The following is a 24,419-nucleotide window of genomic DNA, read 5'->3' on the forward strand; positions in this document are numbered from 1 at the left end:
ACCTTAGCAATACCAAGAAGTGACTAGTCCACTGTTCACCAGATAAAGCCTCTTTTCTAACCAAAAGCCAGTGTTGCAGATCCCTCCCCATTTGTATAAGCCATACATTTGGGTAAGCCAAACATCTATTTTAATGTGTAAAGGCTAAGAGAAGCTGCTTTTGTGTTGTACTTTGTTGGACTGCCTTGTCATTGTCAAATGGAAGCAAATGAGGAGGTACCCACTTCATGTTAGGCACCTCTGGCTCAGGTAATTTTCTACGTTCTCTCATTTGGCAAAAGCAACTGCAGTATTCTCAACAAGTCTGTAGCTTTTGCCCACAACTTTGGATCTTCATTGATCCTTGATTATCCCCTAAGTCATTGCAGAATTCTAACATGGCCCCTGTAAACCAGCAGGTCACCTCAAATTAACTTGTTGCTTTGCCCCAAATTCTTATTCTTCTGTTTCTTTTGCTGAAAGTGGACCACGGGGGTTCCCACCACTTCCTTGTTCTTCTGAGTATATTTTTCAGAGAGAGAGAGAGAGAGAGAGAGAGAGAGAGAGAGAGAGAGAGAGAGAGAACAGACAGCTGCTTAGACAACCACAGCTCCAAGAAACTATAACACAGGAGAACATGCTGTATGAAGAACACGGAGACCTTCACCAATGTTTTGCGATATGGATGAATAAAAAAAACAAAGTGTCCCCTCCCTACTAATACGTTCTGAATGCTCTGAACAGCCCTGAGCATGCAGAGCAAGCTAAGCTTGGGGTTTGTCCCACTCTGTGGACTTCTCCTGGAAATCTTTTGTCTGCAATGCAGAGCTGAGGAGGAAGGCAGTGGTTTGGTTCGCATGAAACCTTCCTCAATTCTCCACTTGAGTTTATTAGCACAAACCTAACACTGCATCTTCTGACGCCAAATGTGTAAGGTCCAGTGTGAAATCATATGGTATACGTGTATTTGAGCAAGTGTCTCTTGCTTACAGGATTCCTATAATCTTTCAAACCTAGATGAATTCACATCCCACTTCAATCCAACCCCGACCTGCTAAAATTAGTTTCACAGAAAAACTTAAGGCTGAAGCCTGGTTGGCTTGGAGCAGTGTTGAAAAGAAGCCAGTGGCAACAACCCCCACCCCTAGAGGAGCAGCAGAGCTATCAGAAAGGTCAGGCTTTGTGACTCCTTTATTCACAGGTGCCTTCAGCTGCACTGTGGAAGCCAGCTTCACACCCTAGTCACTCCAGCCTTGGCTTTCTTAGTAACTCTCTAAATCTTCTTGGGAAAATTGTGTAAGACAAACTGACTAAATCCTCAAAACCAAGGGGATTTGCTCTTCACTGTTTTAGGTAGCCTCCTAGTTTGCTACAAAACTTTTTCGTTCTTTGTCAGGGTTTTCATTGGCAGCACACATACACAAAAGGAAAAAAAATCTTAGGGGCAGAAACTTTATGTTCCACTAAAATTCCTCTTTATCTGTCCTTAAAAAGGTTCAAGTCCACGGTTACCTCTATCCTCTGTCTAGCTTGTATTTTCTTTTCTCTACAGAGCCCTTCAAGGGTAACTATTAAACCCTTTGAAAACAGTAAGAATGAAAGTAGCTACTAGGTATCAAATGGACTGAAAGATCCCAGGCACCTGCTATATGCTCAAGACCCTAAATTATACCCAGTTGTGAGATTATGCCCTGCTGAAAGGACCATCATTTTTACATATACCATATACTACCTCAGAATTCATTTTGCTTTCTAGTTCAATTCCAAAAAAACAATCACCATCATCAGCCTGAAAGATAGTTTCTTAAGTAACCTATATTGTAACCATAACGGTTCTCTCTCTCTCTCTCTCTCTCTCTCTCTCTCTCTCTCTCTCTCTCTCTCTCTCTCTCTCTCTCTCTCTCTCTCTCCCAGCCCATTTTATTTTATAAACAGCCCTAACCACGCTTTCCAGAGAGAAATGGGGAAATAGTTTCAATATCCTCTGGCTTCCTGGGTCTTTTACAGACATGGCTAGTGTGGGAGAGACCACTGTCCTGGTATTTTAAAACTCTGTGTTGCCCAATCATTTCCTTTCTTCCCTTGAACATGCACAGGAAAGGTAAGGGTGTTTGTTCTTCTGGCAAATTTGGAAAGACTGATTTGCTTTTGAACTGGCTACATTTTCCTCAGCTACTGCTAAGTCGAGTCAGTGCGCCCCCTGCCGACTAGTCAATAGTGTACTGCTAAGCAAAGTTTATTTTGTTCAGTAAACCGTGTCATATAAAATTAACAACAACCAATAAAATTAGCTTATATGTTTCAACTGTAAAAGTCCAAAACAAAATAAAGCTAGTTTTAGTAGTCCTAGAAATCTCTAGTTTGGCTTCTCCTCTTTGGCTGAATCAAGGTCCTTTTATCTAAAGCCCAGTGCACAAACATATAGCTTAATGTGACTAGTGTTCTTCCTTTTATTTCTTTCTCTATGGCAACCAATATGCTCTGCTCAGAAATGTTCCCCATCAAGGAAACAAATGATCTTCAGGGAGCAGCTCTATATGGCATCTGGTCCAATGGAGCACACGGAGTTAACCCCAGTCAGAGGCAAGGCTGTAAACAAGGGGAGGGAACCTGGCGATGCTGAGCCCCTCCTCAACTGACACCTCTTCCTCCCTCATTACAAACCACTGCATTGATTTAGCATCAACTGTTTCCAAATAAATTACCAATTCAAAATTGCAAGGTGTTCTGTATACAAAAGTGCACTATAATTTCAGACATTTGATACTCCCCTCCCAATGTGGCTTTCTTCAAAAGAACAAATCCAAGAAGCATTTAAAAAATCATCCCCAGACCATTTCACTAAAGTAACATAATCACACTGGCCTGGACTTAGCATCGCTATTTCTTTCGGCCATATTTATTTAAGTAAGTATATCCTTGAATTTTATAAAACCGGGAGATAGTGATAAGGAGGGATAGATCTGACTGTCAAAAATAGAAAACATGGAAAATCTGGTTCTCTATACTGAAGCTCCATTGTCCTTGGGGAGTGGAGACCCAGGATATCCTGGTTAGTTTTGATTGATCACCTTCTTTCTGATGGGTTTTCACTACTGAGCCAGCACACACCGCCTGCTCCCCACTTGCAGCTTTAACTAGGGGGACATTGACTTCCTGCCTCTTCTCCCTCACTTCTTCCTCATCTCTAGCCCTCTGCCCTCTGGTTGCCAGCCCCCTCCCCTCTTCACTGGATCCTACAGCTCCCTGTCCTAATCTGGGCAGACTCACAATTCAGACACCCCCACCAAGACAGGCCAGGCATCTCCCTCTTCAGCCCTGATTCTCTGGGGAAAATTCCAAATAAGAAATATTTATGTTTAGTAAACAACTCATTTCTAGGGTTTACCCCTCTCATGATCAACAACTAAAATTAATAGCTCTCTCTCTCTCTCTCTCTCTCTCTCTCTCTCTCTCTCTCTCTCTCTCTCTCAGAAGGGTAAAGCTCTTGCTGTGAGGGCCATTGGAATCAGTCCACCTTTTTATGTATTATTTTAGCAACGTCAGACCTGTCTTACTAACTCCCTTCCACACACTTTCCCTTCCCCGCTCCTCCCAAGCAATGAAAATAAAGCTTCCAAACCTTCAAGAACACAAATAAACAATACACCAGAAAGGAAGGAAAAAGAGGAAGCAGAGCAAGAAAAACCAAACAAACAAAACAACAACAACAACAAAAAAAACACTTACCCAGCAAATTCCCAAGGTTAGACTTTTAAATAAAAGGTGGTGGTTGGTTTTTGGTTTTTGGTTTTTGTTTTTTGTTTTTGTTTTTTGTTTAAAAAAAAAAAAGTAAGGTTCCTGGAGGGGCAGAAGAGAAGGCATATTCTCTACTCTCCAGAGCCGAGTTATCCTTAGCCTTCTCTTTACACTGACTCCTCTAAGCCCGGTTCTCTCTCGTCTATTATTTTCACCAAAATATATGAAAATGTATGCAAATGAAAATCAGCACTAACTGTTCTCCCCTTGTTATATACTTTGGATTTTTTTTTCCAGACAAAACAATCACACTCCGCAGAGGGAGGGGGAGGATTGGGTGGGGTGGGAGGGGGGAAGCTGGGGAGCGATTTGAGAACTAAGTACGTGGGGGGTGGGGGGAGAGAAGGGGACAGACCTGGGAACAGAAGTGCGTTTCTGTTATTGAGGAGCACAGCGTTTGGGGGGCTTCCCGAACGTGCACACCCTCCTTGCAAAGAAAGAAAGTGGATCTGTTTGCTGAGGCGCTATCCCGTTTCATCAGGCCACCTGAGACGGCTTTTGAAAGCGTGTACTGTGAAACTCATAGCAGTAATTTAGACAAAATCCTCACTGTATATTAATGAAAGGCGGCCCCATGGCTCTGTTCCTATCCTCCCCATTCAGTGTAAACAAAACCACGAGACTCTTTCGGTTTTTGAGCCGGATCCAAGCAAAATCGGCAGGAAAGGAAAACACGGGGTGCTGGCACCGACTATTCAAACGTCTGCACCTGGAGATCTCAGATTTATTCAATGAAATCTGTGTTCCATCTTTTATATATACATATACGCATATATAAATATAAAAAGGAACCTTTTGGAATGGAGGGGGGAATCCGTTCTGTTTTGGGGCTTTGGTTACTGCTGCCTTTTAGATCTGTTTCTACGATGGTATCTTTTCACCCCGGCAAGCAGGAGCTGGACCCGATCCTACATAAATGCCCCGCGTCTACGGTTAATCTCGAGATCACGCAGAGGCTGCGAGGCTGCTGCTGAGCTGGAGAGCTCCCTCTGTAACTGAGTTCACAGAAGTGAGCCCTCTAGAGAAATTATGCATCGGGGAGAAGGCAGGCCAGTTCTTTATATTCGGAGCACACCGACCGCCGGGTTACGTTCTCGGCTGCTGCTTGGACTAGAAACTGCAGATTGCGGTCCGGTGCCCTGCAGCTGAGGGTGCGGGGTGCAAGCACACGCACACTCATTAAGAGTCGTGTATTTATTGAATGTCCGAATTGGGTTAGTTCATTGGAAATCCCCAAGGAGGATTTAATTTGTCCTTGTTTTCGTTGCCACTTTCTCTTTTTTCTTGGTTCGCTGAGGTTCCTCTGTGCGGCGTTTCCGCTTGGCCGCGTCGTCCCCCCCCCCCCCAACACACACACACCACACCACCCCCTCTTCTCCCGCCTACCGGGCGCACTCCTCCTCCCGGGCCCCTTAACTCTTTCAGCTGGGTTGCGGCTGAGAAAGCACTTGTCGACAGCGGTCACAGCCACCTCGCAAAACCTGAGACCCAAAGAAAGAGGAAAATAAAGCGTCCCCATGCCCAAGAATAGCAAGCGAGTGAAAACCCCACCAATGAACACACTCACACGCGCGCACACACGCACGCACACACACACACACACACACACACACACACACGAGTCAGCGGTAAAGGGGACCGGGGTGGGGGGCGGGTGAGCAGCTAGCAGCCCTAGGCCCTCTAGGCGAGCTGAGGCAGACACTGCATTCTAAAGGCATTGGGATCGAATACACTTACGATGAATCTAGGGGGACGGTCGGGCTGATTGCCTTTCAAATACCTCGCGTGGCTTCGTTGACCGGCACCCTCCAAACTCACAAGGGCACGCACGATACTTGCAAGAATCCCAGAGGAGGGTGGGTGGGAGGGAGGAAAGGAGGGAGGGGGGGTTGGAGAGCGAGCAGCCGCAGCAAGCGGTCGGACTCGCACGCGCGGGCCCCGCGCTGGTACAGGGCTGCAGGTTTCCCAGATGATGGCATCCGAGAACTTAAACAAAGAGGGTCGCCGCCGGCGCGCCGCGGCTGCACAAAGTTGCAGTGGCGGATTTCCAAGAAGCTTGGCCACAGGAGCTCTGCGCGAGGCAAGCCTTCCTTTCCCACCTCCTGCAGGACAGAGATGGGGGCCCGCGCGTGAAGGGAAGAGGAAACTTTGAAACCAGTGGGGACACATCTGTCTATAGGTATTAGCTTGAACGTACATCCGCGGCGCGCGCTTTACAAATCTCTCGCGTGGGGTGGGGGTGCGACACAACGCAGTCTAGGTAGAATGGGTAGACTGCTATTTTTCAAGATTTTTTTCCCCTCTTCATTTTCCTCCTGGTCCCCCTTCTACCCGCCCCCTCCTTTTCTCTTCCATTTCTCTCCCAACCCCCCCAGACCAATCGCGAACACAGGGAGCCGCCAAGGGAACGCAGACGTTTGGGCTGGACACTAAGAGTTAAGATGTGGCGGAGGGGTGGAGCGAGGGGGGGGGACGACGAAGGGGGCGGAGGGGGAGGGGCGTGGAGGGGAAAGTGGCGCGGAGGAGGGAGGATGGGGCGGGGGGGGGGGGACAACAGATTTCCAGCTTCTACGACGCTCTGCCTAAATTAAAAAGCAACCAATCGGAACGGCCGGAAGGGGGGCCAGGCGTCCTAAGCCAGTCATTCCAGGCTTGCCAATCACCCAGCGGGTAGCCAATCAGCAGGGGCCCTGGTGCTCGACTTCCTTGTATTTGGGAAAGTGTGGTGGTGGGTGCGCGCTTGCGGCGGAGGGTAAACATTCGACAGTCCCTGCTCTGAGAGGGAGGGACGGAGAGCGAACTGTCAGATCCTAGCGGGAGCGGGCGCTCGAGAGAAGGAGAGAGGGAGAGAGAGAGTGAGAGAGAGAGGGAAAGTGAGACAGAGAGAAAGAGAGAGAATCCGGGCGCAGAGCTAGCTCCGGCTGCAACTCTGCCCCGGCACGCCTGCTCCCGCGCCCGCCGTCGGGTACTCTAGGAGCGGTACAACGTGCCCACAGGAGTTGGTTGTGTATCAAGGATTCCCTGTATGCACACACACATCTCCACCTCCACCAATGCACTCTTCTTCCTCCTCCTTCTCCAGACAACTGCCGGGGAAAAAATAAAACATCAACCCCAACCTTCAGCAACAAGGTAACAGAACAATTCGACATTTTTTTTTCCTGTTCAATTTTTGCCTTGTTATATTTGTTTCCTAATTTCTACCCAAAAGGAAAGATGTCGCACCAGACTGTGAGTGTCGCGAGGAACATGAAAAGGGACTCTTGTTTCAGAGACGTCCAAGAGCTCCGGCAATAACAACTTCAGAGAAATGCACCATCGCAAGAAGTTTTCCTAGGACAAAACAAAACTTGAAAGAAGCGAACCAGGGGGGCAGAACAGGAGCCAGCCGCCCCACTCCGCAGACGCGAGCCGCCAGCATCACCACGCCTGTAAGGACCGGAAAAGTTTTACTATAGTAAGGGGAAACAGTAAGATGTGTTGCTGAAGATCAGGGAAGACAGCGGACCAACTAGGAGCGGCCAGATTGCTGGCCACCCACAATTTGGCCAAGGAAGAAAGGAACCGCTTCGTCCTTTGTTGTCTCCCGTGAAACCTTCGCTTAGCAGGTGGACAGAGCCCTGTGCCGGGCCAGAGTCCGCACTCGTCCGAGGACAGGAGGAGCCGCGGAGCCCTTGCTCCCCGAGAGAGCGCCCGAAGTACGGGTCCCCGCCCCAGTGGGCGAGCCTCGCTGGAGCCAGCCGATCGCTCCCGGCCAGGGGGGAGACCACGACCCCCCCTGAAGGGGCTGGCCACGGAGCTCGCCCGGAGAAGCGATCCCCCCTCCCCAGGGCGCTGCTCCTGCTGCAGCGGCGGCTGCTGCTGACCGAGGCTAGCCGGCGACCCCCGCGCCCTGCCAAGCGGCCTTGCAGCTGCAGCCCCGGGCCGCGGCGGCGGCGGCGGGGGCGGAGGCGGCGGAGGAGGAGGCGGCGGAGAAGGCGGCGGGGCCGGCGGGGACCCGGGGCGGGGGAGGAGGAGCGGGGGGGGAGGAGGCGGGAGGCGGGGGGGGCGCGGCGGCGGCGGCGGCGGCTGCGGCCGCGGCTGCTGCTGCGGCGGCGGCGGTGGTGGCGGCGGTGGGGTGGCGGGAGCGGAGCGGCATGGCCACGGCGGCTTCTAACCCCTACCTGCCGGGGAACAGCCTGCTCACGGCCGGCTCCATTGTGCACTCGGACGCGGCCGGGGCGGGCGGCGGCGGAGGGGGCGGCGGCGGCGGCGGCGGCGGGGCGGGGGGCGGCGGCGGCGGCATGCAGCCGGGAAGCGCCGCCGTGACCTCGGGCGCCTACCGGGGGGACCCGTCCTCGGTCAAGATGGTCCAGAGCGACTTCATGCAGGGGGCCATGGCCGCCAGCAACGGCGGCCATATGCTGAGCCACGCGCACCAGTGGGTCACCGCCCTGCCCCACGCTGCCGCCGCTGCCGCCGCTGCTGCCGCCGCTGCCGTGGAAGCCAGCTCACCGTGGTCGGGCAGTGCGGTGGGCATGGCCGGCAGCCCCCAGCAGCCGCCACAGCCGCCGCCGCCGCCGCCTCAGGGCCCCGACGTGAAGGGAGGCGCTGGACGCGAAGACCTGCACGCCGGTACCGCGCTGCATCACCGCGGACCGCCGCACCTCGGGCCCCCGCCGCCGCCCCCTCACCAAGGACACCCTGGGGGCTGGGGGGCCGCAGCCGCCGCCGCCGCTGCCGCCGCAGCCGCCGCCGCTGCCGCTCACCTCCCGTCCATGGCGGGTGGCCAGCAGCCGCCGCCGCAGAGTCTGCTGTACTCGCAGCCCGGAGGCTTCACGGTGAACGGCATGCTGAGCGCGCCCCCGGGGCCCGGCGGTGGCGGCGGTGGAGCGGGCGGTGGAGCCCAGAGCCTGGTTCACCCCGGGCTAGTGCGCGGGGACACGCCCGAGTTGGCGGAGCATCATCACCACCATCACCACCACGCGCACCCGCACCCGCCGCACCCGCACCACGCGCAGGGACCCCCGCATCACGGCGGCGGCGGCGCGGGGCCAGGGCTCAACAGCCACGACCCTCACTCGGACGAGGACACGCCGACGTCTGACGACCTGGAGCAGTTCGCTAAGCAGTTCAAACAGCGGCGCATCAAGCTGGGTTTCACCCAGGCGGACGTGGGGCTGGCTCTGGGTACGCTCTATGGCAACGTGTTCTCGCAGACCACTATCTGCCGCTTCGAGGCCCTGCAGCTCAGTTTCAAGAACATGTGCAAGCTCAAGCCGCTACTGAACAAGTGGCTGGAGGAGGCTGACTCGAGCACTGGCAGTCCCACCAGCATTGACAAGATCGCAGCGCAGGGCCGCAAGCGCAAGAAGCGGACCTCCATCGAGGTTAGCGTCAAAGGCGCGCTGGAGAGCCACTTCCTCAAGTGCCCTAAACCCTCGGCGCAGGAAATCACCAACTTGGCCGACAGCCTACAGCTGGAAAAGGAGGTCGTGCGGGTCTGGTTCTGCAACCGACGCCAAAAGGAAAAACGCATGACGCCCCCTGGCATCCAGCAGCAGACGCCGGACGATGTCTACTCGCAGGTGGGTACCGTGAGCGCTGACACACCGCCACCGCACCACGGGCTTCAGACCAGCGTGCAGTGAATGCCGGGGCGCAGCGCGAAGAGGGCCGCCGCCGCCGCCGCCACCTCCGCAGCCGCTGTCAGCACCGCCATGGTCGCCGTCGCCGCCGTCTCCGAGCCGCCGCCGCCGAGAACCACCGCTGCTGCTGCTGCCGCCGCCGCCGCCGTCACCGTCGCCGCCGCCGCCGCTGCCGCCGCGCAGACCCAGCACCTGGCCAGTGCCAGGGCATCTAGGCCTCCTCCCCTCCGCCCAAAGACAGGCGTGCCACGGCCCCAGGAGGGGGGAGGACAGCTGGAGACCGATGAGACTCTTTCTGAAGTCCAAGAAAGGAGGGACCAAAAAAATTTTTAAGCATAATAAATACCAAGACTGTTTTATATGCATATATAACAAACAAAACCGGAAGAGGAAAAGGGGCAACAGGGACATCTCGTTTATACTGTGGTGGTGTTCTGCTTCTGTTTTGAAAGAAGGGTGAAGATGCCTAACGCACCTAAACTGCACACTTGAGGTACTGTCCACACCGAGATGTCCTGCATGGCGTCGTCGGTGGAGAACACCTGCCTCGGAGATAAGAGAGAGACACCCCCCCCCTCTTTCTTCCACTTCTTCCAAAAGGGCTGCCTAAAAGATCCATGGAAACTTTCTTTATGGGGAGCGACCTGAAAAGAAAGACGCACCAGGTTTCCTGCAGGTCTGACTCTGCTCTTGGACAGTGTTTTTCTTGGCCATATTCAAGTCTTTGGGGAACAAATAAATCAACTAAGAAATGGGAAGAAGGGAGAAACAGAGTCTGGGGGGGAAGATTCGCCGCTTCTGAAGTTCACAGACTGAACAAGAAAGCCAAAAGAAAGCATCCTCCGCAGTAAACTTGGAAATAAAAGCATCGCGAAAGAGCCAAGGCTGGGTGAGGCTGAAGGGTAGGTACGTCCAGCCGCAATCCACTAGCGGAGAGGGCACAAAAGCGGGGCCCGGGCCCAGCCTCTGAGACCGCCCACAAGGGCCAGGCCTCCACCACCAAACCCGGGCTTTGCTGACTGCCGCTCGGGGTGGACCATGCCTAAAGATTCCGCCGCTAATATTTTTTTTATTAACATTTTTTATTTTTTATTTCTGGACTGACTCCGATAAAAGGGTGTGGAAAGACAGCACCAACCGCGCACTTCCCTTGACTTCTGCCCTCAATGCGTTGCCAACTTTGATTGAATGGGTGCTGCGGATGTGATTATGTAATACTGCCATTTCCAAGCAGTGTTTTTGGTAGGTTTTAATAAACAGACTTTTCAAATGACGGCAATATAGAATCGTTAGATCCGTTGTTGATCTAAAAATATTTGCTTTATATTTTCATTAAATGACTTCTTTTAATATTTTATTCAAAATACTTATGAACTGCTGCAAAACGGTAATTTATTTTTCCCCAGATCTTGTATTACGTGTTTTTTTCAGACGAGCACAAATCAAAATGAAATGAAAATATGGACAGTTGTTAGGTAATAAGGGTATCTTTTGATGTGATCATTTGATTGTAATTTAATTTGAGTAGTGATTCCGTAAGAGCTGATTGAGAAAATAAATTTGTTAGAATGAAATGGTCTGTGTCTGATGCATAAACACTGTGTGGGAAGAAAAGAATCCTTTAGAAAATATTTTTTTACTAATGCAGACCCTTAAGTCATAGCATTAAGAGAGCGGAGCTTCCCCACGCAAAGGTATGTTTGAAACCTCCAGAACAGGCTAGGGTTGCTAAAAGGAGTTGCTTTAGCAATAGTGGTTATTCACTCCTTGTTGGTCCATAAATTTCACAATATTCTCCTTACCCTCAGTTTCAATGGGTGTCTCTAGTGTTTTTGCTGAGTGATCTATAAATATTAGCCATTTTCTTGAAAGTACCTGTGTTTTGCTACATCACCAGTGAAAATATGCCCACCAGCCAGTCATGGTAAATACAGTTCCTCTTAGGTCAGCCTCTTTTTGATCACCTTGCCTTCCAATATATCCCTGTTTTTTTCTTTCTTCCTTTCTTTTCCTTCCTTCTTTCCTCTCTTTCTTTCTTTCTTTCTTTCTTTCTTTCTTTCTTTTCTTTCTCTTTCTGTCTTTGTGGATCAATAGTTGCGAAGGATAGCTTATAAATTCATGAAATATTTTGATATCAGTTACTCCCCATTGATAACTATGTGTGATTAAATTTCCATTATTAAGCCTATATTTGCTTTTCTTCCTATATTTCTTTCATGAAAGATGATGGTACTGAGCCCTGCTTTGCTCTGTGCTGAGATTGTCCCTAGCGCAGACTCCAGGCTGCCCATTTCTGTGGTTTGGTCCTTCAGAGGCATAGTAACTCTTCATCTTCCTTACCAATGCCTAGGCTTTAGTTATTTTGGTCACTTTTTAGATAAGACCCTGCAGGATGGTCACATTTATCAAGTTGATGCATCAGTATTTACAAGCTGGAAATACAACACCTCAGGGTATGAGAGATAAAGAGGAGAAAGGCTCTGATTGGTTGAGTCCTTGTATTGTATGTGGTTTTTTTTTTTTTTTTTTTAAGTACTTAGGTGGAAAAACAATGATTTTTACACAGGCATTTCCCCCAATCTCAGCTACCATTCACCTTTTGCCTAATCTTTGCTGGCTTCCCCTCCCCCAATATAGATTCAAGGGTTAAAAAATTCTGGGAAACTATGAGGACAAGAAATAGTTTCTCACAGACAGACCCAATAGCACAAATTGAGCCCAGCCAGACAACCATGTATTTGGGTTGCATTATTTTAGATACCAAATTGTAGTAAAAAAAAAAAAAATCACCAGCATTCTGATTCATGAAATCTGGAAAAGGCCATATTTATTAAACAGAAAGACATGAAGGTACAGATAAGAAACCACATTTTATTTTTCTCTTTGCTTTTGTTTTCTGTTTCTCCTGTTATTGTTATCACACTGCCTGGAGTTGGGGTAGGGTGAGAGTCATCATCTTTTTATTTGTTTGTTTTGTTGTTGTTGTTGTTGTTGTTGTTGTTGTTGTTTTAGAGGCTCTGAGGGTAAGCCAAGAAGGCCTCCCTGAAAGTGAGGAATGGGCCAGGCTGTTTGTAAATGGAACACATCACTGGTGTGTGACAGGGATCTTGGTGGGTTTTTGTTTTTGTTTTATTTTTGTTGTTTGATTAAGGGCGAGGTTTTGTTTTGTTTTGTTGTTTGTTTGTTTGATGTTTTGTTTTGTTTTCCTGCTGGAATGGTGGTGCCTGACTAGGAAAGGAATGGGTCTATTTTAAATGCCAGGAGGTATCTGCTTTCTTGATTTAGCTCATGACAAAAGAGCTAATGTTAGATTTTACCCTGTCTTCTATTTGCTGGTTACTTTGGAAGAAGCCCAGATCTATGGGTAGCAGAGTACGTTTTTGATTGAAGAAGATAGGCAAACCAAGCAGTTTTGCTTGTCATTGTGTGTTGTGTAAAGTAAGCTGACGCTTGCACTTTTTGTTTTAAAGTCAATCCTTTGAATGTATTTACAAAATGAAATTGATGGTTGAAACACAGCAGAGAAGATATGAGAGTTTTTGTGCTAAGGCTCATATTGTTACACATGTAAATAATGAACATATTGTTGTATATCACCAGGTCTTTAAAAAAAAAAGAATTTGGTCATTGTGTTCTTATGCAGCACAAATGTCTTGTGCTTCGTAAACTGCCCATTTGTTTCCTCCATTTCAGACTGCCTACTCTTCCCCTTCCAACCCAAAGGAAAGTGACAAAGTTCTGGTCCATCAGCTTGGCTACTTTCAAACTAGGCCCAGTTATAGTTTACAGTAGAGTGTGGCTCCCGAGCCACTATCCAAGCTTTGATCACCCCATCTACCCAATCACCTTCCCCTGACAAGTCTGTACAATAAATAATTCAAGGTGTATTTAAAATATTAGTCACTTTGCTGTTGTTGCTCTGCGTTTTCCCTTCTTAGTATTAGCTAAGGGTTATTCCTCCTCTCTCTCTCTCTCTCTCTCTCTCTCTGTCTCTCTCTCTCTCTCTCTCTCTCTCTCTCTCTCTCTCATTGATCTTAGAGACTCCCTCTGCTTCTTCCTGGCCTCCAGTGTTTGCTCATTACCATACTCATGATCTGGTTTTGTATGAATGGTTTTCAACATTCAGAGAATAATTGGTTCTTATATCAAATGCAGTATATACTATTCATAGTTTTATCAATAAGTGTAATATTTTAAATAATTTTAACAATTAAATTTGTTTTTTAAATTATATATTTGTAAAGTATTTATCCTGTTGGAAGCAACAATATATTGTTGTATTTATTCGTTTATTTTTATAATAAATGATCAACCTCTTCAAGCTAAATCAAAAATGACACTTTTATATATCTATACAAAATGCATTTAAAGAGATGGGCACATATGCACCAATTTGTATGTAAATAGAGTAAGAGCCTACAATAACTTGTAACTTATGGAACTAAATTGAAGGAAGAAATATTCTCTCCACAGGGAGTTTAGTTTGCCCAAGTTCCAGGGTAATTAATCAACTGTAAAATAAATGCAACAGGTACCCGGCACTAGGTACAGGCTTGAAACTCGTTATTTAGCATGCGGGCCTGCTTTTTCTCACCGTTAAGATGGAAAGATGTTAAAGAACCTTGTTCTTTCCGGAAATGCACGGGGTCGGCTCTCTTAGAGCAGATGCTTCAGTGCAAAACAACCCATACCTGGCTGTGCGTGCGTTTCTGTGCTGGGGAAGAAGGGAAGGGCCCCTGAGAGTTTGAGTCTTTCAGTGACATCTTTCAGGTGATACAGTGAAAAAAAGTAGTGCTAGGTGTAACAGTGACAGCAAAAATGTTTAGACCCTTTTAAAACGGCTGAGACTGAAAGCTCCCCTTCTCCAGGTCCCGCCGCAGAGGACAGAAGTAATCAGTGCAGGTGTTATTGTTAGCAGTGGTGCATGAGAGAGCTGAGGGCCCCTGCTTCCCTGGACCAGTAAGCTCCCCTTTGCTAGGATGGCCATTTCAATTCCTCGGGGCTCCTAGTCCCAGGGCCTGAAGGTCACCCATGTGACCTCCTAGCTGCGGGAGCCCCAGGATAGGCTTGATCTTGATTTCAATAAGGAAATCAGAGGGCCCTGTGTTTACCTCCTGAACTTTCCAGCCTAGGAAAGGAATTAGCTAGGAGTCTGGAAGAGCGGGGGTGGGGGAGGCGGAGATAGCAAGAGGGGTACTTGTGTAATCAGATTCTTTGATTTTGTTAGCCTGGCTCATGGCCTATTAATTAGATTACTCTCTCTTTCATTCTTGATTTCACATCCGTGTTTGTTCCTGTATCCTAAAATGTGGGCGCGAGCTTGGCGAGCAGGAGCCTATGATGTCACTGCCGGCCAGCGGCGGCGGCCTGGCCTTCTGGTGGGCTGTGGGCTGTGTTCTTGATGAGCCCGCTTTTCCTCGAGGAAGAGTGGGCTCTGGAAGTGACCTCAGAGGGGTCTGGGAAGAGGGCAACAGGCATTCTCTCCTGGCCGTCTCTGTGGTGTGTGTGTGTGTGTGTGTGTGTGTGTGTGTGTGTGTGTGTGTGTGGTGTGTGTACTCACGTGAGGGTAAGAGATGGGGAAAATCATAGTCTAGTCTGGACTGGGAAGCCCTAGGGAAACCGACTTGGTCAGGTGAGAGCTTGCCTCAGGTGAAAACCAGGGAGCACCCGGAGACTAGCAAGAGGGACCAAGGCAGCTGGCAACTTCTCTCCCAGAGGGAGGGTAGCACTGGGCACCGAGGTGGGGTGGTGGCAGTGGCCGCGGGGCGGCCCAGGTCTGGCTCAGCCCAGCAAGGCCCCAGTAGCTGAACAGTGGCAGCTGCTGCGGGTCCCACAAGTTGTTTTCCTCGCGGAGACCATTCAGCAAAACGCAGGATCCTTTCTCAAAGATTTAAATTTCGCGGATGAATTACCATACACCGGTTGCTTAGCAACTAAATTCAAGCCGGGCTAAGAATATGCAAGCTTTTTGTATTCTCATTAATAAAAATGCCACTCTGACACAGCAACCCGACTTTGGATCACTGCAACTTCTGTAAAAGCCATAGGAGAATACAAACCGGTCCTGCCATTTAATTACAGATCAAAATGGCTTGAAACGTGATGTTTTGTTCATCTATCTTCCTAAAAGCGATGTAAAAAAAATAAATAACGGCTTTCAGGAACAGTAGTAAATTTTCTTTTTCTTTTTCTTTTTCTTTTTTAAATGGAGTTGTCTGTCGGGGTTACTGATAATTGTCAACTGAAACCTTTTGAAATGTTCCCCTTTCATCAACATTCCCACTCTTTTCCCTAGTTCTTCCCAACTAGGTACTATTATTTCTATTAGGGAGATCGTCGGGCCTTGGGCACCTTAAAGGCTGTGGCAGCTGAGGAAGTAATCTACAAGCCCTCTAGCTAGAGGAGTCCTGAGAAAAAGAATGCATATCAGAAAAGTCCTGGAAGTATCCTTGAAAGGTTGGAGGAGTTGTTGAAGGCTCTGACGGCCTAAGTTTGGAGGTCTGGCTATCATTTTTTGTCAGGCATGCGGAGAGTAAAATAGAAATGCCTGTTGTTCTTGGATTTTCTGTTGCGGAGTCTTGTGTCTGCCTTCGGTTGAATTCAGGGCCTCACTGATCCGGGGTTTCTCAGAAACACTCCTCCCTACTGCGCTGGAGCCCAGAAGCCTGGGGCCCAGGACTAGGTAAAGGCGAGCAAGACTCTTGACCCCCTGGGTCTTCAAAGACTGTGGCCCAGGCCTGGGACTAGAGCCTGAGATTTATTGTATCCAAGGAGAAAACTTCCGCGCCTCTCCCAAAGGATGCGGAGCATGAAGGGCACTGCTTTGGTTCAGAACAGGGTTCCAAATGACTTCTTTTGCAAAGCCCAAAAGCAGAGGGTGAAGTAGTCAGAGAATGACCTTGTGCAGGCAGGTCGTGTTGTTTGTGTGTGGAAGTCGTGGCAGCTAGGACTGTGGCACAAGGAGGGTCAGGGCTGGAGGCTTTGTGGAGTTTTGGGCTATGCGGGTCTTTGCAGGCCTTTCTTAGCGTGGTGTTCTTGAATAGCTCTGGACACTTGGACCAGGTCTTGGCTTCTCTTGGGCCACAAGGACGCGGAGGTGATCAATCTGTTGTCAGGTCACCTGCACCGCTGGGTGTCAGCTCCTACACTGTGGAGCCTCAGGCTTACAGAGTCATACCCGACGTGGTCTGTGGGCTCAGGCGCTGACAGGAATGTCAATCGGCTAGTGTGTACCCAATGTCCCACCAGAGAAGTGGCTTTGCTTCTTAAAGCTTACAAATGTGTGGGGGGGGGGGGCTTAGTTTCAGATAAACCGGTGACAAATGTGACCCCACCCCCACCCCGCTCCTCACACACACAAAGGTTCTGGTAAAGTTCCCAGAGAATCAGCCCCCTGCGGCCCTTAAAATTTTGCAAACTGGAAACTTGAGAAGTGGAATAGAGAAGCCCACAACTGACTAGATGCAGCCCGTTTAAGGGAACTACAGAGAAAGTAAGATAGCTTTTCTTCTAAGATGTGTTCAGGAGGCCATACACCTCCCTTTTCTCCTTTTCAGATAGATAGATAGATAGATAGATAGATAGATAGATAGATAGATAGATAGATAGACAGACAGACAGATAGACAGATGATAGAGGGACAGACAAACAGATGTAAAGATATATTAAACAGGGAGCTATTTGCTTACAAATACAATTTCCCCAGACAAGCCACATTCTATGTGTAAATCACTAATGGACCTCTGTGATTTTCTTTTCCTTAGGAAACATTGTTGGCTTTTTTAAAAGAAGGGGGGAGTTTACCTTTTTCTTGAAAAAGTAATGGGTACCCGACAAGTTTCTTTCTGTGAACACATTAAACACTATGAAATAATCTAAGATATATGGGAAAGAGGCCCCTTTTTTCTCTTTGACCCTTCCCTTGTGTGTTAGCCACCGTCATCAGTGGAGTGGCCCAGAAAGTGAGGTAACACGACCCCTCTATGAATGTGCTTTGCATGGGAACACAACGAAAATTTAAAATAACTGGAATTGGCTAAGAATGGGGGAGGGTCTCTGTAAAGTTTGGGGGGACATTCAGGGTTTGGGGGACTGTCTGTGGAATGTCCTGCTTGAACTGTTTTCTTCCTAAGGGACCAGAAAGTAGGTGTGACTTTGTCAGTCACTTACTTGGAGGCACCAAGCTGATCTTTTCTACTTTGGAGTTTCCTCTGAGTGACCTCCTTCCCCCCTCCCCTAGCAATGAGAATGGGCCAGGAGAAGGCAGAGTGTAAATTCTCCACCGTGACTCTGTCTAGGACAGAGCACACAGAGCACACCTGGACTGTGTCTGTGTTTCTCTAAATGTCTAACACTAGACACACGTTACAGAGGGCGTAGCTAAAAAGCGATGGACAGACGCTGCACAAGGAAAGCACAAACATCTTTTAATTATTATTCTTATTTTTATTACTATTATTTTAATAGACAAGAGATATGTTTGCGAAAGAGAACTCAGGAATGAGTTGTTCCCTCCCAGACTAGCTCCCAGCAGAAGGTGCCGGCCCCCCTCCAAATCATTGGCTGGAACTTTGCAGTCGGAAACAAAATAGATACTGGCTCCCAAAGGTTCCTGTGTCAGCTCTGAAATGAAAAGTGTCAAATCTCCTCTTTCTGCCCAGGTCAGACACAGTGCCCACTTTGATGAGTACAAGCCAAGCTGGCATCCCCTAAGAAAAGACTCCTGTAATGTGCTGGCAGGGAAGGAGTTAACTTGTCATTTACATTTTTCAAGTCTGAAAACCCACCCGCAGAGTTAAAGACAAAGTCAACAGATCTAATCATAAAGTGGATGGCTCCCCAAAACTAGCTCCGAAGTCTTAGTGGCACGGCCTTGAGACTCTCCAGCCTAAGAATGGTGAGAGGAACCATCAGCAAACAACATGGTATCTAAAAACCGTTTTCAATGAACAGCTTTAAGAGGAGAGAGATTTTGGATTTTAAAACTGAGCCAGCAAGTTTAATTTCTATGTCGTATCCCCTGAGGATCTACCCAAAAGGGCTTTAAAATGTCTCAGCCCCAAGGTAAAGACCTCTAACCTCTTCCAAGAGTTATTTAATAGCTGTCCTGTGTGTTTCTGTGAGTTTTTGGTTTCTGCGGTGATGAGAATATAGGGCCTTGCAAGGCATGCTTGAGGTGTATGGCTCTCCAGTGCTGGGGTGGGGGTTGGGCCCTTTGAGGACCGCTTCCAGGAATCACCAGACCTTGTCCTCAATGCTTTTTAACCAGAGAGGTGTGTGAAGCTATCAGCCTCAACTATGCAGTCTTTGGAAGTGGCCAAAGTACCCAAAGGCACAGAGTGGCTAGCATCTAAAATGGGCTCTCTGCTTCTCAAGGAGAAGGGTCTGGCAAGGTCAGCAGTAGTCTAGTGTTGTGAACTTGACCCCCCCCCCCATCTCCTCCCCAGGCTTTCCTCCGGGTCTCAAAGAGGAAGCCCACAGAGGAGAGGTGGAAATGAGGGACCAGGAGACCAAAAGAGAGATCACTCGCCTCTTCCCTTTGTTGTGCAGTGTGAGCTGGGGCATCAGAGGGAAACAAAAGCCCCCAGAGAGGGAAATCTCCACTTCACTTGTGTCTCCCTCCCTTTGCAGACCCTTGCCAGAAAACCAAGACAGGTGACTGGGGATAAAAATACGTAAATATACATGGAGACTTGCGAGATCCCAATGTGAATGCCTTACCTTACAGACAGACCATCTGCAGGGAAAGTTACATACTCTTGATTTTCTCCAGGTAGAAAGGCCTGGAAAAGAGACAGGAAGAGAAATAAAATAGGAAGGGTTTGGGGTGTGGGAAGCTTTATAGAACACTGTATATGCAAGCTGGTGTGTATGTAAACAGTCGTTTCTTCTACCCTCCGTGTGCCAGAGCGCCCTTCGGGGATCCTGCTTAAAGCTGTACCTTGGCTAAGCTGTATTTATGCTCAACATGGGCATTGAGTGAAAAGCAATTGAACCCACAAACCCTGCAACCTGGCTGTCATTTGGAAAGAGCAAACCAGGTAGTATACAGAACTTGTCCTGATCCTTGCCAGTGGGGGTCAAGTGTCTTTCTCCCTTTTGAACTCTGTGAATCTGTTACCCCTTCCATGCTAGGGGAGCTTACTCCTTGACCAGGCTGTGGGGCCAGAATATTCAGCAACAGCAGGAGATCACTTTCAGAACGCTTACATTTTAGGGATGGGTATGGGGAGCTTGGCCCCAAAAGCCATATGAACTGTGTTTATGTGCCCAGACCAGTCAGAGAGACTTTGAGTGAAGAACAAGCATTTGGTAGGAAGATATCTGTAGCAGAGCAGTGGACCCCAGGCAGATTTTCCTCTGCAGGGGTAGGGGCAAAGAGAGTGGAGGGTCTGTTAGAGCTGCTGAAGGCTTGTTTTAACAAAGCTGTAACAAAGGCTTCCTGCAAACCTACTATCAAGGCTCTTAACACACACACACACACACACACACACACCTCTAGCAGGATGTCTCTAGCTACCAGGATATAGAACAGATTGGTTATCTTGAGAGCTGAGAGCAAAAGATGCCCATGGTTTGTGACTAGCTACCCAGAGCCTCAGCCTAGGTCCCTGCTATCCCACAAGCCTCTAGAGGCTTGGGTGGATGACTGTGCCTGGGTCCTTAGAGACTTGTTTATAGGCAGCTCAGCAAGGCCTAGGCCCATGCCTTGCCGTTTGGTTGGCTTGGTAAGGTTGAAGGCTGACTTGGAGAAGCAGGTCTCCCTGCTGAGGAAGAGGAAGGCTCACAAATAGAGAGGGCTCCTTAGGGTAGACAGGTGTCTGCATCAGTATGGCCTTTGTATGGAAAGAGCAGGCTGCTGTGGAAAAGATACCTCTCCAAACAATGAGGTGGGGACCCACAGAGAATAGGTAGGGTTCCCAAGCCATTAATCCTGTTACTTGCCCACTGCTTTAGCACTGAGAGGCTGGCAGGGACTTAATGAGACAGATGAGAGAAAAAGAAACCATAACAAGCCACTCTACAGCTCCACAGGGCAGGCAGGGTGAGTTCCAGGTGTGGCTCCCATACTCCCCCTCCAAGTCACTGGTAAAAGCATTACTTTGGGAACTGTAGAGTGGAGTTCGATGCACAGCAAGCACATAATGCAAAGCTCAAAGCTGGTGTTCAAGTCCAGGAGCAAAAAGGATACAACTTTAGTAAAAGGTTTGACAAGTATATATGAAATGCAGTCAGTGACTGTCCCTCTGATGCAGTCAGTGACTGTCCGTCCCTCTGATGCACGGTGTTGCCTTTCCTACCTCATCCAAAAGGAAACCCAGAGACACTGCCACAGACCTCCGCAGCCAGCTGAGTCTCCCAGCTCTGCTGGGGTACAGAGAGGAGCCCCGTTGTTCCCGATGCTGCCCTCCAGAATCCTCACCCACGTTTCCTTCTTCTCATGGACCTGAACTGCTTTGGAATACCTAAGGGGTGGTCCCAGTAGGAACTTCTAGAAATTTCTGCCAGTCAGACAGGCTTGGTGAGATTTCAAGAGGCAATGAATCACAAGGCACCTCACCCTTGGTTATATGCAAATGCAACTGGGATGCATTTTGGATGATCAGCCCCGTATACTTTATGCAACTTAATGTGTCTCTATCTCATCGATTTGATTTCTCTAGTCAAAAAAAGAATGGCAGGGGGGAGAGGAACGTAAGAAAAGTAATGTTAATTTCCAACTGTAGTTCCACACAAAGAGCCAGGTGGGGAGGACAGGGACAGAGGAACTAGCTTCAACCCACATCAAATAAGCCACCTCCCCTCCCTGCAATATGCAACCTCATACCACAAAGAAGAAAGGGAAGTGGAGCTGGCATTGTTGGTCTACATGAAAACCCAGATAAAAGTAGATGCCTTCTATCTATGGAAATCTTTAAAGTAGTAGAAAGTTTTCTTAGAAAATATTCATTTTCATATTCCAAGATTGCCGAGGAACTGGTCAACTTCCCCTGGCTTACCTGGCATCCTGAACAATAAAGGCTACCTATGAGGATGGCGAGGAGGATGCCCTACTAGTGGATAGGTTTTCTATCTCTGAAGGAAGGATGCTTCCTCCTTACCTGTCTATTTCCAAGGCAAATTATGAGTTGGAAAAAAAACCTCAGATTCTCAAACCAGGTGCCCCGAGAGGCAGATCCTTCACTTCCCCATCCTATGGACCTCTCTGGAATAGGGGCAGGTATAAGGATCCGTTTTCCTGGTTACTTTGGGAGAGCTCTGTCCTCTCCTTTATTGTGGAATCCTAAAACTCAGAACAAGTGAACCACAGAGCCATCAGACCTGGGGCCAGCCACTCCTGCTTCTTGTCCTCTGGATATTACCGGTTTCTAGTTTGTCTAAAACTACACTATTTCTAAAAGAGAAAGTGATTGTTCTTTTATTTCTATTTTTTTTTTCCTATCTGTTCCCAAGCCCTGCCCCCACTCTACCATGGACTTGGTAGGAAGGCTCTGGAGCTGTGGCAAGCCCTGCCTTAGCTTCTTGTTCAGCCTTTCACGGCATCAACAGGGGATTTGTTCTCAGGATACTTAGCAACAGAGGACATTTGCTGCTGACCTGGAAGCTCTCCTATTAAGATGTGCCACTGGGGTGAGCTATCCACTGAAAGCAACATTAGTTTTACTTTCAGGACCTCACACAGGGTGCCAACAGCCTAGGCCAGGCAAAAAAAAAAAAAAAAAAAAAAAAAAAAAAAAAAAAAAAAGTTGTCCCTAGGGAATCACTAAAGAAAAATTGCCGGGGCACCATCCCATTCAAAGGAAGTTTCAATTTCAGTGCCCTTTGGATATCAAAGACAGAGAGAATTCCACGTCAACTCTTACCTGTGGAGGACACTGTCCTTCCCTGTTGCACTTCTTGGCCAACCCACCATGAGAGACACCCCACTGTAGAGCAATTAACTCTGACATAATAGGAGTGGGGAGGAGGCCCACGGACTTCTCATAAGGGAAGAGGCCACCCAGTGCTCAGAAATAATCAAAAGCTTTAACGCTGCTGAGCAGAGGGGCTGCTAATCCCAAGCAGCTCAAGTGTGGGCCACACAGCCTAGCCATCTATGCCCACAGCAGCCTGGCAGGTATCTCAGAAGTAGATGCATGTTGGGACTGTGGGCTTCCACCCAGGAGCTGAGGATCTGGGTAGGTGTCTTGAGCAAGACAGACTTCATTCTCCTTGCCCTGGACACCCAGATTCTCTAGAAAGCCAGGACTGTGAGCAGAGGTGACATAAGAAATAACTGGCCCCTTCCAACTGCACCACTGCTCACCTTGCCTCTTTCCTAGAGGCGGAAGAGCCTTTCTTTGTAAGTTGCTCCGTTTTTCTTACTGTGGACAGCAATTTAATTTCCTCCTTTGCCCCAAGCCTTGCACACACAACTGAGCAGGGATTTCCACTTGGGGATAACAAGAGGCTGGCATGGAGACAGAGGGAAGTGGTGGACAGCCTCCTGGAGGTAGCCTTAAGACTGGTAAAACTTCTCTGATACTTTCCCCTCTCCAGACAGCCACAGTCTCAGGAAAGACTCACCAAATGCCATGTCAACCCCGGAGCAAAAAGAACGTGGAAAACGTAGCACTAGTTCTTCATTTTCTCCTTAGCTGTTGAGTTTCACTTGTTCCTCTCACCCCATCTGTGGTAGAAGTTAAAACAACTTGTCCTTTTAAATAGATTTGGGTTTTCAGCATTACTAGAGTACTGGGAGAGAGTGCTTGCCCCAATTCCACATCCAAACCAAGTCGGTTGTAACCAGCCATCTTCAATTATGCTCTCCATAACTCGACAGAATCAGGAATCAAGGTACCATTAGGTACAAGAAGCAACAAACTTTACTAAAAGAAACAAATATAATATTGACCACGGATACATACAAACTCCCTGAAATATCATTTCTACTCTTCTTACTTCTTGGGGACAGGGGTAGGAAGTGGAGTGGGGAGGGATGGTGTAAAAATCTTAGCTGGTTTGAAAAATAACTCGATCATATTGTCTGAGTTTAAAGTTCTCAAGTCTAATCATAAGTAATAAAGTTGTTAATAGTTGTAATTGGTTTCATTGCTCGATGTAACTGGTGTTTTATTTGTGACCCAACTAAGCTTTGTAGCAAAGTACAGGTGGTTCAGAATCCATAAAAGGGAAGTTATTCCTTCTCAGGCAACTTTTCCCAATAGAAGGCAAAGTGAAGACGGCTGTCTCACACATTATCTCCTCTGCTTTGCTTTTTTTTTTTTTTTGAACACTATAGATCTAGGTTTTAATTTCTCTAGATGTGTGTGTGTATGTGTGTGTGTGTGTGTGTGTGTGTGTGTGTGTGTGTGTGTGTGTGTGTTTGATAGACCTGAAGATGCGTGGCCATCGTGCGTGGGCTCTTGAAAGCAGAGAAGAAACTCAATGTACTCAATGTACACAGAAAAGAACCGCTTTGCTAGCTAGATCAAATGCCCGACCAAGTTCACTTTCCATCCCTTCGCTGGAAGAGGGTCACCCACTGAAAGCGAAAGCTCCGGGGATTTGAGAGGGGCAGCAAGGACGGCTTAGCTTCCTAGGCCTTCTCCCAGTACTCTCTCTTCACACCCCGCTTCAGAGTACTTCTCAGGACTTCCTAATCCGAGGTGCCCACTACGGACTAGCTTCCCCGCGCTCTCCTCAACTCTTACTGGCTCCGCCGCACCCTGGACTCACCCCACACAGTCGGTCCGCTCCATCCAGACTGGAAACAGGTCTGAGTCGGGCAACGCTGGAAGCCACATCTCATCAACACCAATCCACACCAGTCGCCTAGATCTAGGCTGCAGAGAAGCCCGCGACACGCTGCCAATGATGGTGGGGGCAGGGAGGCCATGAAGAACCGCAGCCTCCAGCTGGGTTGCGGCTTTCTTATGGAAATGACCCGCGCTGGCCTACTGGACTCAAGCGGGTTCCATAGTCCCGCACCCCATCTCTCCAAAGCTTTTCCTCCCGCAAACCCTCATCCTCCTC

General features: G+C 48.6%; 1 protein-coding gene and 4 long non-coding RNA genes across 7 annotated transcripts in view; 3 read left to right on the plus strand and 2 right to left on the minus strand.

The window, feature by feature from the left end:
• Pantr1 (POU domain, class 3, transcription factor 3 adjacent noncoding transcript 1) overlaps positions 1 to 5,593 on the minus strand; it is a 46,626-nt gene extending 41,033 nt beyond the window's left edge. Inside the window, exon 1 of the long non-coding RNA NR_027826.2 lies at positions 5,515 to 5,593. This is a non-coding gene — a long non-coding RNA (POU domain, class 3, transcription factor 3 adjacent noncoding transcript 1). The remainder of the gene's footprint in view (positions 1 to 5,514) is intronic.
• Gm46091 (predicted gene, 46091) overlaps positions 1 to 24,419 on the plus strand; it is a 60,254-nt gene that overhangs the window by 4,695 nt on the left and 31,140 nt on the right. For 2 of the 3 annotated variants that reach the window (NR_168292.1, NR_168294.1), the window contains exon 1: positions 5,676 to 5,956. The exons of the other annotated variant lie outside the window; for it this stretch is intronic. This is a non-coding gene — a long non-coding RNA (predicted gene, 46091). Of the gene's footprint in view, positions 1 to 5,675; positions 5,957 to 24,419 lie in introns of those variants that run through there. 3 annotated transcript variants of the gene reach the window in all.
• Positions 6,536 to 10,978, plus strand: Pou3f3 (POU domain, class 3, transcription factor 3). Its single transcript, NM_008900.3, has one exon. It carries the CDS (start codon positions 7,914 to 7,916, stop codon positions 9,405 to 9,407), a length of 1,494 nt encoding a protein of 497 aa, NP_032926.2. The 5' UTR covers positions 6,536 to 7,913; the 3' UTR covers positions 9,408 to 10,978.
• 2900092D14Rik (RIKEN cDNA 2900092D14 gene) lies at positions 11,104 to 13,944 on the plus strand. Its single transcript, NR_027891.1, has one exon. It is a non-coding gene; the product is annotated as an RIKEN cDNA 2900092D14 gene (long non-coding RNA).
• Pantr2 (POU domain, class 3, transcription factor 3 adjacent noncoding transcript 2) lies at positions 17,829 to 24,222 on the minus strand. Its single transcript, NR_110495.1, has 4 exons — positions 24,123 to 24,222; positions 22,971 to 23,073; positions 19,125 to 19,186; positions 17,829 to 18,026 (listed from the first exon to the last, which is right to left on the minus strand). It is a non-coding gene; the product is annotated as a POU domain, class 3, transcription factor 3 adjacent noncoding transcript 2 (long non-coding RNA).

This window comes from Mus musculus, chromosome 1, assembly GCF_000001635.26.
Source record: "Mus musculus strain C57BL/6J chromosome 1, GRCm38.p6 C57BL/6J".
Taxonomy (NCBI): Eukaryota; Metazoa; Chordata; class Mammalia; order Rodentia; family Muridae; genus Mus; species Mus musculus.